Source organism: Echinops telfairi, unplaced genomic scaffold (genome assembly GCF_000313985.2).
Source record: "Echinops telfairi isolate 266 unplaced genomic scaffold, ASM31398v2 ScPeMD7_7424;HRSCAF=8462, whole genome shotgun sequence".
Lineage (NCBI taxonomy): Eukaryota > Metazoa > Chordata > Mammalia > Afrosoricida > Tenrecidae > Echinops > Echinops telfairi.
Window position 1 is genome coordinate 36,835,261 of NW_022111324.1, and position 17,911 is coordinate 36,853,171.

A 17,911-nucleotide genomic window follows, 5' to 3' on the forward strand; every position below is an offset into this window, starting at 1 on the left:
GTGGTCTATAGTTATGTTTCTTTTGGAATTTCAGTGTTTTCTTATGGTTCCTAAGAGTTCTCTTTGGATGAAGAATACAAAGGAGTTTCAAAAAGATGGAAAATTGGATTCTTCTCTGACCTCTTGAATCCCCCTCATACTCTTCAGTCAGTCATTCTAGAAATTTTTTTCCAATTTAGAACTAGCTGTTTGTCTTTTAATTTTGGTCATGGTGTAAGTTTTACTTCTTTAGATGTCAGTTTTCTGTTTATCTCTTCCTGTATGATTTTTTTTCTCTGTTTTTATATTTTTGATAGGTCTTTACACCCGGTCATCAGTCACTCCACCTACCTCCTCATTAAAATACTGAACAGTAAATGGCACATGATAGTTGTTTCAGTTAACTAGTAAAATTGTTTTCTTTCTTTTTTTGTTCTACCTGGAATTGATTTTTGTATGAGTATAAATCTGAATTAAATTATAATAGGTGAACACAACTTGAATCTTAAGCATCAAATCCTAAATATTTAGCCAGTTTTTATATTGACTAATGTAATGTTGAATAATTTATCAAATCTTAATTTGTTTGTGATACTCTTTCAAGGTTTCCTTTTTCTTGATTGGACTGTCTAATTCCTGTCCCAGTATACATCAGAATCATTGTTGTTTTATAGTAAGCTCATTTATTATCATTCTTAATATTTTATTAGCTATTGATGGTTTATAAAATAGTAACATTATAATTTTGTAGTATTTACTCCCACACTAAAAACATAGTTACTACTATTTGATTGGACTTGTATTATTTATTAACTTTTATATTACTCATGAGAATTTTTTCCTCTAGAAAATTTTAAAAATGCAGATGAACAAAACATGCTAATTGCTAAGGAATCTGCATTCTCCCAGTAGTTATTCTTGTTACTTAATCAAAGTAACAAGAATTTTGCTTGTTACTTGTTTACTTGTCACTCCTTTTATTGTCAGAGGTTTTACTTCTCAGTAAAATTTTGTTTTCTCCATAGAATTCTTAACACTTGATATGCTTATTAAAAATATTGCTGTTATTTTAGTATTTTTTTAATGTTGCTATTATGGGTTGAATTTTTCCGTATTTGTTTCGTAACTTATGATTGTTTTCATAATGATGTTTGATGGATTTTCTGAGTTTTTAAATTATTTTAATAAATTCTTTAGGATTTTCTAGACATACAATATATAAACAATATTTCCCCTCATTTTTCTGCAGTCTTTAGCTCAATATTCACTGAGGTAGTTCTCAATGTTTTTAAAGCAAGAAGACCCTTTTCCACTTTGTTTTTGGCATGGAATTCCTCCTTCATATTAAAGCAAAAGCAGCTGTTATTCAAGTAAGGGTGATACCACAACACCATCCTGTTTATCAGGGAGTTACCATTTTTATTCTGAAGTATTTTGTTTGGCATTTAGATATGATTTTGACTAACAGAAAATATTGTGTAAGGCAATTATTTTGAAGATAAAATTTCTAAGATAATTTTTAAAAAATCACAGTGCAATATAATTTTATTAAATTCCTTTAAAGAAAATTTTGAAGCTCTCAGTACATTTGAAGATTCTTATTGTCTTCTGAATTTCATGGTAATTCTGTTGTTATTCTATTTTGAAATATGTATTTAAATAGTATTTTAATGATAGTGAAGTAAATAACCCATATTATTTTTATTATATGTATTAGTATATTTTAAACATTTTTCAAATTAATTTAGAAATGCATGGATTTAAGATTTTACATTTGTGTTTTAGATTTCTGTTATCTAGTATCTTTAAATTATGCTGTTTATTTTTATTTTTAACGTATAGGGTATTGTGTGGAGATTTAATGTAGGATGTATCAGATTGAGTTAGAATTTGGAAATTTTACATTAGTGAATTGATGGAGGCAGGTGGATTCTTTAGCTCCAATTGTGCTTTTGTTCGGCCATTTGCTGTGATAACAGGAAGCAAAACTATTCTGTTTATGCAAAAATGTTTTTCTTTCTCTGGAAAGTTTTATCTTGAGAGCAGTAAGGCTTATGATTATATCATACCTAGGGTAAAGTGGGTGGGGGGCTGTATAGTGACAGCCACCCATGAAACTCAAAAGTGTTTCTTTCAAATACAAAGACATTGTTCTCAGAGGACTGACTATATAGAAGTGATACATTGATATGCTGTGAGTCATTTTATAAATGTATGTATAATTAGAGGGATTTCAGTTTTGTTTTAGCCTCTTATATCTACACTAATGTAATAATGAAAAGTTCTAGTGAGAGAAGTAATTTGAAATTACACAAAAAACCATGAATCAGATAAATATATTTTAATACTTCATGACGAGACCATAGTTGACTGAACAGTAGAGTGGGTAAATTTGGTGATAGTTTTAACTGTTTTTTTAAAGAGTTTTGTGTATTAAAAATTACCAACTGCGTCAGAAGAACCATGTTTTACAATTTCTAAGTGCCTCTTGTCTGCAGTGTACAGGTGTGCCTCAGTACCAAAGGAGCAAGAAAACGTATGCTTTTAAAAAGGTGGTAGCTCTCAGACACCAACTGAGGAGGAAAAGAGATAACACCTGAGGAGTCAGATATCCTCTCCTTTCCTCCTGCCACATTATTTGCACCTTACGTTAGGTGCCTCTTCCAGTGTGTGAAAATGGCTATGATCATGGAGCTCCTGCCAAAGAATGAAAATTCAATTCAAACAGTGAATTGAATACCAGAAAGACTATTTTGCTTATTAGCATTTTAGACCTTTCAGCAGGTGGTGTCATATATACAATATGTAGCAAAATAGCATAACGATTAAGAGCATTATCTTTTAAGTGGAACGCTTGCTGCTTTCCTAGCTTTGATTTTACATCCCGTATATACTCTTGTATAAGCCAAGTTTTTCAGCACATTTTAAATGCAGTTTTTGTGGTAAAGTTAGGTGCCTTGGCTGATGGTCGGGTTGGCTTTTACTCGAGTATATACGGTATTTAGCCTCTTGCATGTGTCTTTCTTTGTGTTGTTTTTCTCAGTGTTGTTTATAAGAATTACTGGAGATCACATATGTAAAGTACTTTAAAATAGAACCAGGAACATAGTGTTGCTCAGTTAGCAAATAGTGCCTACTGCTATTATTAGTATTTTTGTAGAATTTGGTGGAAATAACTATAAAATTCCAGTTGATCGCATGTGATTATGCTGTATATTCAGACGTGAAGAGAAATCTAAATTTGGTCAGATTAGAATTTTGCTACTGTGAATCTTGATCTAAATAATATGCGTAAGTTTAGATTATTTTAAAAAATATTTAGATATTGTAAAATATCTTGGCAATTTAAAAAATATATAATTATTACATAGTAGCTGTTGCTGTACTTTCTCCCCCTTTGTTCAAATGCAATGCTGCCATTTAAAAATATATTTCTACATATAATACAAATCACATAGTTCTGGACACAAAGAAGGTACAATTAACACTTGGGTGAGGTGCTTAAATGTCAGCTTACATATTGTTGAGAGTGGAATGTAAAAAAATAAACATTGTTGAGAGTGGAAGGTAAAAATAAATAATAGAATATTTATTTTAAAATGAGAATTTTCAACAATACTAAGAAGCTTTACTGTTTGTCTTTCAAGAACTCAATGCCATCAAATTGCTATTACTTTACAAATTAGTATTATCAAAAATAAAGGAATGAATTTAAATTGATACCTGAGACAGGAATAATTTAGATGTTTGCTAAGAATTGTTTCTACTTATTTTTTAAAACCTGATTGTCTTTGCTATGGGAAATACTTTTTAAAAACCCTGGACTATAATTCTAGTTTGGACAAATAACACTTAAGTCTGTCTCTATGTATACATATGAACACACACACAAACCCTCCCCCCACCCCCGCTAGTTCCTGAAGTGTAAATCAGAATACAATAAGGGAAGGATTCCCTTTGTTTATTTTGATCAGACTTGCTTATTTGTTATTAAGCTTTTAGGTGACTTTTATATAGTAATTTTGACCATTTAGTAATCTTACAGAGTAAATGAAATGAAAAACAAACTTGGAACGAAGAGCAGAGGAGTATTATGTGCAGGTCCAGACTCATAGCTATCGACTCAGTTCTGACTCACAGTAACTTCCTTAATGTAGAATAGAGCATTTAGATTGCTTATTTGAGATGAGAGATGTAGTGAGTATAAATAGAATTCATTGTATTACTAAGAATTAAGTACTTAAACAGCTTCTGTGATTCTCAACTTTAGCGAACATTACAGTTCTGGTGATTTGTCAAGGGTAAAAATAATTGTTATTAATGCTAAATAAAATCCTGACTAAATTAAGAGTAATACTTTTCTAGATTTGTATGAAACAAGAACATTTTAATGTTCGTGGGTTAGTATTACTATACTCCATTACTAATGGAGTCCAACAAAATTACTGTGACATATTTATACCATAACACTCAGTAAAGATTGTTGTTGTTGTTGTTCACCTTAGCTTTTTTATTATTTTAAATTTTTGATAAAAGTGCATCATATACATTTTTAATCCTAAAATCAAGTGTTCATCAAACATTTGTAGTTTTTCCCCAATCCCCCCGCCCCAAAAGGGTTCTACTTGATAATGCAGAATGTTTGTCTTATACCAGATTACAAATAGCATGTTTTTAAACGTGGCACTCAGACAAAGAAGTAGGTGACCATAAAATGTGTAAGTATTGGCACGTGTACACCTGCTCTCAGGAAATAAACTTCCCATATGTTGCAGTTTGGGAGACATGCATCTTAGAAATGTATTGAATGAAATTGTGGCTGCACTCTTTTTATCATTTCCAACAATATGTCTTCTTTGTGCCTCATTTTGTTTTAGGTAGAGTAACAGGATATACTTTCATATTTGAGTGTACTTAGGGTTAATTGATAGTACTCTTTAGGAGTGCAGTAACTTAAAAAGTTAAATAACTCATTGAAATACTGATTTGGCCCTTAGTGAAGAAACAAAAATTTCTATTTTGAAACATTCAATAACTTGTTTTATAAAAACTTGAGCCTGAGACACATTGATTTTCACATTTTATCACGTCTAAGTAAGCTTCCCTTAATTTATGTGAGTATTCATAAAAGGAATTAAAATGAGAATCTCAATTGTTTTTAAAGAGTAAACACTTAAATGAAAATGGCATTGGTAAAACATTTGAACTTTATAAATGCATGTTTGAAGTAAATCCATTAAGTTATGAGAACTCTAGAATAGCCAGGTCAAAAATTTTGTCCATGGCACCATTAAAAGGCTTTCTTAGAGTTGATAGCAATGTTTTATTTACATTTAATTGTATATTGAAATACAAAAGTAAGTCTTAGAAGAATGATCTTGAAAGATCTCTTAAATTAAAATTTGTATGGAAAATATACACAAGTACTATTTTGTTGGCTCCTGTAATAAAACTTGAACCATTGATGTATGCATGCTTGTTATTGCATGTTAATACACAGAATCTTCTTATATATTTTTTTAATAGATTCTTTTGGGATACTTTTTATGTAATGTAGTTTGCAGAATTTTCTTCAGAAGTTGAAAAAAATATATTTGTAATTCCTTCATGTCATGGGCTTTAACTAAAACATGTACTAATGATGTAATCCATTTTAATTATACATGCTTTTAGCAATATTTACAGGTTGCATGTTGGAGGGTGGGGGGAGAAGTGTTTTTCTAATGTAGTTTACGGTGCCGATACCTGCCTCCTTTTTCTTTTGCTGCATTGGCACAAGCATTGTGCTTATTTTGTTGTAAATGGTTCCAGTATTTTATCAGTTCACTAGGCTGGAACTGATGAGAGGTAATTAGGTGGCTGTATTTACAGCTTGAATAAGAAACTCGCCAGTGATTGAACACAAACTCATTGGGAGGGGGCACAGGATCAATTCTCAGCTTGGCAAGACAGATCCCTACATACACATCTTCCAAGTGCAAACGACGAATACTTAAAGAAACTTTAAATATCTTTTCTGCTAGATCTCCAGAAAAAACATAACCAGTTCCAGAACAGAAGACAGGGTATCGCTCACTTGGATAGAGGTCTGGTGGCATGTACCACTTACTGTCTTTGTTTCGATTGGGTGCGTATCCTCTCATTAGATAACCAGTGAAATAGTTATGTCTGGGAGGCAGATCTGGCTTCAATAACTTATGTATTAAATATTCAGTGTTGACAAACATGTCACTGTCAGTTTTCATAACATACGGAATATGTGGACAGTATGTTGCAACCCAGTTCATGCCCATTAGTGTTTTAATGGTTAAATTATAGTATGTATCTAAATATTCCTGTTGAATTATATCATGGTATTGTCTGCTTTCTTCTAGTATTGCACGTTGAAGGTAGCCATTTAGCTTAATACTTATTCCCAACAAAAAAATTCGTGTGATTTGGATACCAGTTGCTAGACTTTCATTGCCCCAAGTTTGCCGTATAGCTCTTCTAGCTTCTATTTGTCCAGGTTCTGCAGCTATTAGTAATATTAGAAAAGGGCTTTTTTCTTGGCATTTTTCAGGTTCATTGATAATGTATCTGAAATGGTAAGAATATGGATGTCCAGTACCTTTTTCATTGTAAATACTTCCATTGGCACTAAGTGTATTCTCCAGCCCTGTAACTCCTTGTGGTGACAGGTCTGTGTTATTGGAGTTAGTGGCTGTTTGAGGCCTCAGCGTTTGAGGGACTGTTTCTTTCCAGATGTTCCGAAGGGAGCTGTGGTTTGTCTCACTTTTTGTAGAGCGAAATCCTCGGAAAGTGTATGTCACAGGGTTTTCTTTGAATCCAGCTTTACCTGGTAGCCAGTCGTGATGATTGAAAAACAAAAATATACCAAACAGAAACACTAAGGAAAGTACACCAATAAGATGGGTTCGGAACAGAGACCTTTTGGCATTCCAGGTCATCTTTGCAAAGCAACAGTGTCTTCTCCTCCACTGAAGCATGTTTATATATCCAGAAATGAGATATGAGATAATAATGGTGGCTGAAATGTTGTCGACTCCTGAATCCGTACTATTCTTTGGTAATCATTTTCTAATTCAATCACATTCTGTCCCTCGTAGTCATTCTACAGAGATAAAAGGCAAAAGTTTATAAAATGCTGAATGTTACAAAATTGCCTGAAAATGATTTGATATGCTAATAAAATTTCTTAAGCTGTGAAACTACGGTACTCCAGAAACAAAGTTTCTAATTTATGTCTTTTTGTTCATATAACTCTATTATCAACTCATAATAGCAAGATTAATGCTTTGAAAATACAACATTGTTGCAAAAATGAACACTTTAACGACAGGTGGCAAGTTAGTTTTTGTTTTTCACTTAATTTTGTTCACTTAGAAGCTCTGGCCATTTGTATTTTGACCCAAGTTAGATACTTAAATGCATGCATAAGAGAAAAATGTTGCTAGAATCCTATCCTGAGAGAATCCATGTAAAAAGGCCTTGAGAACAGATGGAAAATTTATTGGCATTAATTAAAATTGATTTGACATACCATTGGTGGTATGGTGCACAGTCAGCGGCCTTTTTTGTAAAATGGTCATGTATCAGTTGTGGGACAGACGGTGCAAGGTTGATTATGGCAGAGTTCTGTTAGTCACAGTACACTGCTTGGCATGTTTCCATTGGCCCCTACTGTGTTGAGAAAGTCAATGAGAAGATGCACCTGTCAAAATTAATTTTCAGTGTCCAATAACTACAGTGCAGGATTTTTAGACAAGATGAACATTTTAATCTTAAATGACGAACATTTTCAAGTTCTCTTACATTGTTTTAACTGTCCATTTCAAACACAAAGCATTCAGGAGATAATTTTCTTTACTTAGATTGGTTTTAAAATATAGCAAGTAATTACCTGTATGGCCTTGACAGAGCCCGATCACATACCTCAGATCTCAGCTGAGTAGGATTACAGAGAGAACTGTGTTGGACAATCTTTACAAGTTTTCTATAGAACACAGGCAGTAATTGTTATCATTTATAACTTTAAAGATTTAAAAAAGCTCCACATATTTTGAAAGGTTTGTGGGTTATGTTTTGTTCTAAGATTGTGAGTAGAGGATTTGTGGGATTACTAGGATTGCACATCACTTAGGAGGCCCTAAATATTTTACAAAGATGATATGATGTCAAGATGACAGGTTCATACTATTGCTCTTCCCTCTTAAGAACTAATATGTTACCTTTGAGCAAGGTTTTTCAATACATAATGCAAACGGTTTCCTGGTTTTCAATATGTACTTAATTTTTCTGGAGCAAGATATAGGGGTTAGGAGGTTGGTGAAGTGCCTCCTAAAAAAATGTAGAATAACCCAAAAAAACCTCTTGGGAAGGAAGATTAATAAATTGCATTTTTCACCATACTATGAAAATTATTTCTCTTAAGCAATGGAAAATTACATAACTGGTGTTAAAAATTCTGAGGTTGGAGCATATACTTATGAATTTATAATACATGCATATGTCTTTTTAGACATTGATGTTTTAACATTCATGGTTAATAGCAACCTTACATAACATTGATGTAAATTTAATTACTTTAGGAACTAATACTGTTCATGGAAATCATTATATAATGGAACTAATTATAACAAGTTCTTATATATGATGGTAAGAAATTTGAAAATTCTGTTCGAAAATGTTAGACATAAATGAATGAAAGTATAACTGTTCTGGTAACAGCCACTAGGAGGAGCAAGTAGGTGGGAATTTGAACAAATTTCTGAACTCTGTTATAGGTACCAGCATTTGATAATTTCTAGGTTCTGAAACTACTTAGTAGTATTAAATGGAAAAACATTATTTAATAATTTGAAGAGAGAATTTTTTTGAGATTTTAAAAAGCTATTTATTAGTTTTATTTACACAAATTTAATTTCACAATAATATAATGAAGACCATATCTGTTGATTGTTCAATAAAACATGTTTCTGCTTTGAGCTAAGTTGAAAATAATAGAGCTGAGTGTCCTGACATAGAAACTCCCTTTTCTCTTTTTCCTAGTTGGCTATTCTATGTGGACTAGCAAGCTGTTTCTAAAATTTTATTTTCAAATGAGATATTTCATAAATAATACTGATTATTCCCTGATTCCCACTGCCCAGTAAGGAAACTAGTAGAAATACGCATCATGTATGTATATTTAATGAGATGTTGTGATTTAAATTAATTTGCTAATGTGTTAAACATTCCAGAGCTAAATTAATCAACTTACTATTGATATAATAATGCTTGGAATCTGATTGAAGCACAATAGTCTAGATCTTTAAAATGTGTAAAAGAGTTTGAGTCAGTAAATACAAGGTCAGATATTTGAATGAATGTTTAAATAAAGGACCAGATGAATGGAATTAAACATAGTAACAAATTGCAGGATTTGTATAAAAATGATATACCTTTAGTGATATCTTGAAAGTATTTCAATGTTATATACATCAGCAAATTATATTGTAATATAGTAAGTGCACAATTTTTATTCTGAACATAATTTTGTAACAATATGTAATAGTGAATAGCAACATGCATCTTATAATTACATGATAGTTTTAGTTTTATAAATATTAATCTGCCAAGGCTTGAAATCCACATATACCTATTTGATTAAAGAAATGCATGTGTCTGGGCCTTTTAGAGTTCTGTAATAAAGGGTTTTAGGTATTTATCATTTTCTGTTAAGAAACAAAATTGTTGTGGCTGTTTTTCCTTATTTAAACAATAACATTATTCTCTGGTAATACATGTTGTATTTTGGTTCCTGAGTAATGGTACAAGGTAAAATTTAAATATTTGAGGCATGCAAAATAGTTTTACATTTTTTACCATCACAGGATGGTGTAGTAATTGCTTTGATTATCTATTCTTTTTGATGAAATATTTTCAAGTTAATAATGTGTATTTAGGTTTATGATTTGAAGTTTGCGGGACGAATGCTACTGTGAAGTGCTATTCAGTTATTTTATGTACACTATAATCACATGGGTTATCATTTGGCTCTTAAAATAGTTCCTACCTTTAATCTATAACAATTTCAGATTAATGAAAATTAGATTAATTAAAAGTATATACTTTTGAAATGCCTAGCTTATAAAATTGCTTCATTGGTGTGGCTTTAACATGGAAAGGTAAAGACTATAAGAGGGACCTGAGATTTTTTTACAACCATAATTTTGTTTGTTGGATACTACCAGATTGCGACCTTTGTGGAATAAAAATTTGTGGTAGTGAAAGAGAGTGAAAAACTTGTAATAGGGCCACATAAACTTATAAAATTTTAGCTCTTTTTGGGAAATGGACTAGTTAAGTCTTGAAATGTTAGATTATTGTTATTAATACAATAGGATATGAAGACATTGAGTGAACTGAGAAAAACAGTCTTTGATAGATTTGTAAATCGCTTTAGAATATCTTCCGAACTCTGTAGCTCTGAGTTGTTATTCTAACTCTGATTGTTGCTAAGATAGTTTATTAGGTTTATCTGTGCCCTACACACACACACAAAGTGGCAGTAGTTTGTTGCTGCATATTAATATTGCTTGGAAGTCCATTAGCTAATTTATATTTAAAATTTTTGACCTTGCACTTACTGCTGCTTATGGATTTTTTACTTGAAAACATTTTATAGTATGTTTTTAAATTCCACTGTAAAAAATATCAGGAACCACCGTAGCTGTGACTGTAGAATCAATCTTTCACGTAATATAAAAGAATCTTCAAATAGAAGAATTTTTGTAACTTTTGAGGTCTTGTTGTACTTTTTATTGCAGTTTGGATGAAAGTTTATAGAGCAAATTAGTTTTTTATTCAACAATTTATACATGTTTTGTGACATGGGTTACAATTGCCCAGTGTAGTAGTACTCTGCCCACTTCCTCCCTGAGTTCCTTGTTTCCATTCCTCCTTTCGTGCCCCTTCTGAGCTTTGTTTTTGAGCAGATGTTACCCTTTGGGTTATTGGTATCTTTTGTTTAAAGTTGTATTCTCAGACAGTATGCTAACGTGCAAATCTCTGATGTTGTGATGCTCATGAAGTCACACTACCTTATGTGATCCTATGCCAATGCGTTCCTTTCATTATTCTTTGTAGCTGGGTAAGATTTAGAAATTGTTGTTGTTCTCAGGCTATTCATTATCTTTATTTGTATCGATAGATACTGGAAGGAAGATTTTGCTACGAAAGCTGTTAGGTAGAAATAATGGTTTACAATGGACTTTGGAAAAAGCTCTTAATAATAAGATAATCCATGAACCTATTTAATGTAATTTCACTGCATTGTCTCTTTTGATAGCCATTTTTAAGAGAGCACTTTAATTTACTAGATAAGGATTCAATTTGACCTAATTTGATAGAGGATTGCTATGTTTCCTTTAGAGGGCTGCAGATTTTTTTATTTTTTAAGGTTAATTTCCTAGAGAATCCTTTATGCCCATCTTGTTACTACTTGCCTGCACCCCACTTCCCCACTACGTTTGTAATTCAGAATCATTTCAAGCTACGCATGTAACTAAATAAAAACAGTGACAGCTTGTCTTCTAAACAATGAAAAAAATTTAAATCATATATTTAGAAACGTCAATAGTTTCAAGTACAGTGAACTAGATAAACTTGTTCATCAGAAATTAGTACCTCCAGGGCAATAAAAAGGTAACAGACATTTAACTGAATATCACACGCAAGGTTTCAACATACCTTCCTCGGTCAGGCCATTTATGGTGAGAGGATTACGACCACTGAAAGTACTTTTGGCACGCCATCACTTCAGCAAAAAAAGATGCTATCGAACATGAGCACATCCCCCAGCAGTCTGCTTCCTGCGATTGCTTTTCCCAGTATCCAAAGTGTCCATCTGTCTGCTTGTCTTCGAGTTACCCTCCTTGTTCATAGGGGTCCTGGTCTTGTGAGATTTTTCCTTTCTTTCATGTTCTCTCTCTTGTTAAACAAAAGAGCTGTAGTTGTCCGTTTTATTTGTAGCACTGTTGACTCTTCCCGACAGTTGATGCATTGAAGCTTTTAATATCTGCTATTTTCCTGGCTGGACAATGCAGTGCTGTGTTCTCTTCTCAGTATCCATATTTCTAGTAATAACACTGAGCTGCAATGTAAAGCAGCTAGCGCTAGAATGTAGTAGTTCAGCTGTATTGTAAAAGAATAGGATTTACCTCTCGTCTTTCGTAGTTGCCTGGCAGCTGCAGGAAGGATTTTGAGCAGTTTTACTGGGGTTTTAGTCTATAATTTGAAATGCACGGTTCCTCAGCTGCTGCACAGGCAGGCAGCAGTTTAAATGTGGGCTTGACAGATGCTCTCTTCTGACAGAGCAGAATTTAACGTCACTGCTTGGCTGGATCCCACGTGATTGTTTGCATTCATTTTGACTGAAAAATCTGAGGTAGAGAGGAGCTTAATGATTTTGCTTCTGTATGGAAAATTATGTATATTCACTACAAACGTAGTGATGAGTGAATAATATAAAAGAATGGAATAGTTATGAAATGAATGGTTAGGATTTATTTTTTCCGAGTTTTTTTTTTTTTTTTTAATGCTTAAAGCACAGGCTTTAGAAACATTTTGAATGTTAGATGTTGTTTTTCATATGATTTTGCAGGGCATAAGTAGTAGTATTTTTATATATGTAACTTGGATTTATCTAACCCTTGCAGTGCATTCTTCCCGTTGAAGCTTTTTCTTTTTCTCAATTTGTATCATGTATTCTACGACAACCTTGCTCAGACTCAGATCATTTATTATTTTAATCTATAATTTAGGCCTTCCACATCCCCTAGGTTTATATCAATCAGGAGTTCACGTCTTTTTGCTCTTCCATGCTTTCTAATGTACTCTAAGGCAGCAAAACTTTATTTCTAGTATCTTGTTAATGTTAACATTAAGAGAATTATTTTTTTCTTTACTTCAAAATATACCTATGATAGAATTCAACAACGTGATCTAGTTGATAGAGCGTACTTGTACAGGGTCTTCTTGGTGGGTAATGAAGTTTTACTAATTATATTTACTTCTCCGAATATTTTAGCATGGCCAGCAGACAGATTTTGCAGTATGTCCTAAATGCTTGCTCAGAAGGAATTTATGAATGGTCTCCTGGGCACCCTCTGAAATCTGTTTGTTTTTTTTTTCCTACAGAGCTCTCGGGCTATCAGTGTCTTTGTTACTGTTTTTAATAGCCTTAACTATCAAAGTTTTTCCTTTCAGACCCTCTTGACAGGAATTAACTACTGAAAGTCTATAGTATTGGAAATTAAGCTAGTATTTGTAATCAGACATAATCTTCATATTGCCTATCTCTCTCACTATTACCGTTTTTAACTATGTTAGAAGCTTAACATTTGAATTTTTGTCCTTGCCATACTCTTTAGCTGATTAAACATGCTTTGACATTTTAGGAATCATATGGCTGTTTTAGAAGTGTATGGAACATCTCTAGAAATACTAGTAGGGACATTAAGAATTGTATAAATGGGAAACTTGAAAGAACTTCGATTTTTCTCAATGTGAACGATAAGACTAAAACACAGGTTCCTTAGCTATCCTCCATACTGAACTTCTTAGCAGTATTAGCCCCCCCACCCCCGCTCCCCTTCCAGGTAACAAGCTCATACTTGGTACACCTTTTAAACAACTTGTTCTCCAAAAGAAGTGGATTTTAGTAGGTTAGTATTTGTTTGGTGATTTGTTTAATTACTTGTGTGGAATTTGACTATACAAGTAGCAGTGGCAAACCCACTAGGACTGTTTTAGAAACATTTTCTTTAACGGTCTTATTATTATTGTACCCATTTTAAAGATTAAGAACTTGTGCTTAAGAGTTGTTAGGTGATTTGTGATGAGAAAGAAGCCAGGCTAGAATTCGGAAGGAGATATCTGAATCCTGAGGTTCTTATTCTCAATCATTATGCTACATGACACTGTTTTAGGGATTATGGGATATTTCTAGCAATAGTACACCATTTCTAAGAATCTGTAGATTAACAAATGGATACTTACATTTCCGCTTTGCTCACATCAATAAATAATATTGAGCAAATACCACATACTAACACTTAGATTTAGGCACAATATATTATGTGCTGGAGCACAATGGTGAATTACACACATTCCCTGGATTCACTTTGGATCTTGACTATTGAGCTATTGTACAGCAAAAGAGACTCTGCACACACACATGCACAAACATATTTATAAAAGATGCCTGTATACTTATATAGACATATAAGTATACTATATGCTTAATCTATTTAACCTTTAAGCATTCCTGCAACCTGTTTCTTTAGATGGCTAAGAACTGTACTTAAAGTACGGAAAATGGAGCAACATGAGATAAAAGTTCCTTTTATCTACATGTTTCCAGCCTAGAGAAGCTGTAAAAATCTTACGACAGGCAAGCTTATAGGAGTTCTTCCGTTAGTCTAGTTTCTTTTAACATCTGAATTCTCTGGTTAAACTAACTTAGTAAATGTGATATGTCTCTTTGTCAGACTGGCAGCTATTTTGTTAGGTTTTATACTCTTGTGCCTTTCACTTACATAGGTCTGCTTTTTAATGTTACAACACATGCCCTTGATGAGTAGTTGTTACTATGTGGACGATGGCCAGAATTGTCCAGATTGCTATTTGAGTTTTCCTGGGCATGTCTAGAATAGTTCTTACGGAATCAAGATTTAAAGACGGGATTTGTAATGCCTCTGAATTCATAATGTCTACTGGGTATAGATAAAATTATTTCTTTATTCCTGGACTGATGATTTCGGAGATGATTATTGCATGATGAGCCAGATATAGATCTTCAGCTAAAAGAAGCAGCTCACTAATAATAGGCAAGGTAAGACTTATTGAGTTATGTATTCTCTACCTCTAAAAGAAAGTTTGTGGAAAAAATAGAATACATAATATAAAAATAACCATGAACTTTTTGAAGCTCTCTTGTATGTCTTTGGCAAAAAGAGTTAACGGAAAGGGGGAGGGAGAAAGGACACTTTCTCCCAGGACAGGTGATTTTCATTCAGTGAGAAAGAGCTGACATCCTTGAATAGTAAGAGAAGAAGAGATAAATCTGCACTTTCCTACATTGATCTCCATTTTTGTTTGTGCTTCAGTATGAATGGTTTGGCCCCTTAAGAAAAATTAAAAATTGCCCTAGAATTGATTTCAGCTTATGGTGACTCCATGCTTGTCAGTGTAGAACTCTGCTTTGTAAGGTTTTCAGTAAATGTGACTGGTCTCTTCGTCTCGTCAGACTGAAGAAACTTGCAGCTATTGTGTTAGGTTTTATAGTCTGCCGATTTTTACTTGCTTAGGTCTGCTTTTTAATGTTACAACACATGCCCTTGATGAGTAGTTGTTACTGTGTGCACTGTGGCCAGAACTACCCAGATTCTGTGTGAGTTTCCCTGGGCATATGATTCTGTGGAAGCCTGGCACCTAAAGACAGGCCATTTGTTCAGTTGTGCTCACCTAGAATACTCGCTGTCTCTTCTAATGCGGAGCAGAATTTTCATGGTTTGGATCAAATGTGATTTCCTTTATACATGAAGGATTGCCATTTGACACACTTTATTTAGAGACAAATCCTAGTGTGTTTTTTTGTTTTTTTTTGTTTGTTTTAAGGCCCAGGAACACTTTGGTATAGTAATGTTTGCTCAGAATTTATATTTCCTGACCATTTTGACTTAGTCAGATGTTGTCTTTTTTCATTAACACAAAATATATGGACAAATGGAATTATTTTTATTTCATATTAAAATTAGTTTTCCCTTTAGTAGAAAAATTGCTTATTAAGAATTTAGAATTTTCTGCCTTTGTGAACAACTGCTTTCTTTTCCATGAAACCTGATGAACTAGTTGATCCCCGGATATTATCACTAAACATTTTGATCACAGTGATCTATAGAATAATGTGATTCTGGGGGTAGGCGGGGTAGGGATGGGGTAGGTAAATATGGAGTAGAATTTCAGATTTTTGTGGACTCTAGTTTTCTGGAGCCATAGTGGCTGGATAAACCCATGAAATTATTGCCCTCAAATAATCTCTCCTCCCCTCAAGTAATCTTTAAACCACAGGAAAAAAAATGCCCTGAAACCTCATTAAAACCAAACAGATTAGCTTAACTAGTAAACTGTCTGCCTTGAGCATTATGCTCTTTTAAGATCTATCTGTATGGGATCAAATGACAACAGCAACTTGAAAGATGAGATGGAACAGTAGGGGACAGTGAGTTGATAGTAATGGCAGGGCAACAACTCAGAAAAGAAGATAGAATGGTTACACAACTTGAATATCATCAGTGTTCTAGAATTGTAGATGTGTACGAATGTTTTGGTGCGCATACTCTCAACAACATATAAAATGCATATTTTAAAGTGTTTCAAATTTTCCACAGAGTCCTGGAAATGATTTTGAATCAGTTTTTCTTTCCTTTTAACTCACAAAGCAGGAATTAGCATGATTGCAAATTAGTCTCAAAGTGACCACAAGTGTCAGTGTTGGCCTGCCTCATTTTTTCCCCCTTCAATTCTCATCAAATTGTGCAACAGATTTTCATGCTTAAAAATTTCTTCTGACATGAATGAAAGCAAAGCTGAAATTTTAAGTTTCTTGCTTAAATCTAATGGGCAATACCCTTTATCTTTAAAAAATTCATACAAACTGTTCAGAATCCAGAGGAAACAAGTCAGCATTTAAAGTCAGGCAATTTTGGCAAATACTTAACACTATTAAACCCACCAGCCATTCCTTGGGAGAAAGTTGAAGTCGGCTCTCATAAATATTTGCACCCTCAGAAACCCACTGGGGCATTTCTACTCTGCTCTGTAGGCTCACTATAAGTGTAAATGGACTGGACAGCAGTTTTTGAATGCTTATATAATCATTAGTTTTGTGGTCAAATTGCTGTTTTACATGAGTGTAAATCCACTTGAGTGATTTAATTGTTATTTGGGCCACACAGTGCGTACTATAGGTCTTTCAAAAGAAGTGTTCTAGAAATATATGAAGATATCTTTGGTTGCCAAAGTGATTGAAGATATAATTCAGTGGGGTTAGGGAAAATAGAATTCTTATAATTTGAAATTCTTAATTGTGACAATTGGAAAATTTCATGTTAGAGACTAATTTCATGTTCAGCAGGGCTCATAAGTGCCACTTTGGATATTTGTGTGTGGGAAGACTTGTGTAGTACTTAAATGAACCTAGAAAGTAACTAGAAAATAAAGAATTTTTTCATAGTTTTAATACACACTGAATATTTCTCAGACTGTATAATGTATGTTATGGGAAAATTGCACTTTGTTCTGAATTTTACTTGCATTTTATCATTTTGAAAGTCACCTCACCTATGGTATTAAGATTCAGCAGTAAGTAAGCAAGCACTAATCAGTAAGTGTAGTAAGTAAGCACTAATATAACATACCACTCTGTGTACCTTTGTAATTGCTGCATTTACTGTGATTTCCTTTATTGGTATACACTCATGCTTTTTTCATTATGTTTTCTGGTATAGTCTTTGCCTGAGACATACATTTTTTATCATGAGTTTATGCATATTATTATTATTTTTTTTTAGCTTAAAAAAATCATTTTATTAGGGGCTCATACAACTCTTATCACAAACATACACATACCAATTGTGTAAAGCACATTTGTACATTCATTGCCTTCAACATTTCAAAACATTTGCTCTCCACTTAAGCCCCTGGCATGAACTCCTAATTTTTTCCCCTCCCTCCCTGATCCTATCCCTCATGAACCCTTGATAATTTATAAATTATTATTTTGTCATATCTTGCACTGTCCGATGTCTCCCTTCACCCACTTTTCTGTTGTCCATCCCCCCAGGAGGAGATTATATGTAGATCCTTATAATTGGTTCCCCCTTTC

The 17,911-nt window shown here is 33.2% G+C and overlaps 2 protein-coding genes across 2 annotated transcripts in view; one reads left to right on the forward strand and one right to left on the reverse strand.

Annotated features, from left to right (window-relative positions):
* CDC73 (cell division cycle 73) overlaps positions 1 to 17,911 on the forward strand; it is a 144,337-nt gene that overhangs the window by 65,546 nt on the left and 60,880 nt on the right. The window lies entirely within an intron of this gene.
* B3GALT2 (beta-1,3-galactosyltransferase 2) lies at positions 3,931 to 12,273 on the reverse strand. Its single transcript, XM_004706649.2, has 2 exons — positions 11,713 to 12,273; positions 3,931 to 7,093 (listed from the first exon to the last, which is right to left on the reverse strand). The coding sequence occupies exon 2, from the start codon at positions 6,966 to 6,968 to the stop codon at positions 5,700 to 5,702; it is 1,269 nt and encodes a 422-aa protein (XP_004706706.1). The 5' UTR covers positions 6,969 to 7,093; positions 11,713 to 12,273; the 3' UTR covers positions 3,931 to 5,699.

Bases quoted from the DNA above. Each gene is read 5' to 3' on its own strand.
- B3GALT2 (XM_004706649.2), bottom strand. From the start codon at position 6,968: ATGCTTCAGTGGAGGAGAAGACACTGTTGCTTTGCAAAGATGACCTGG.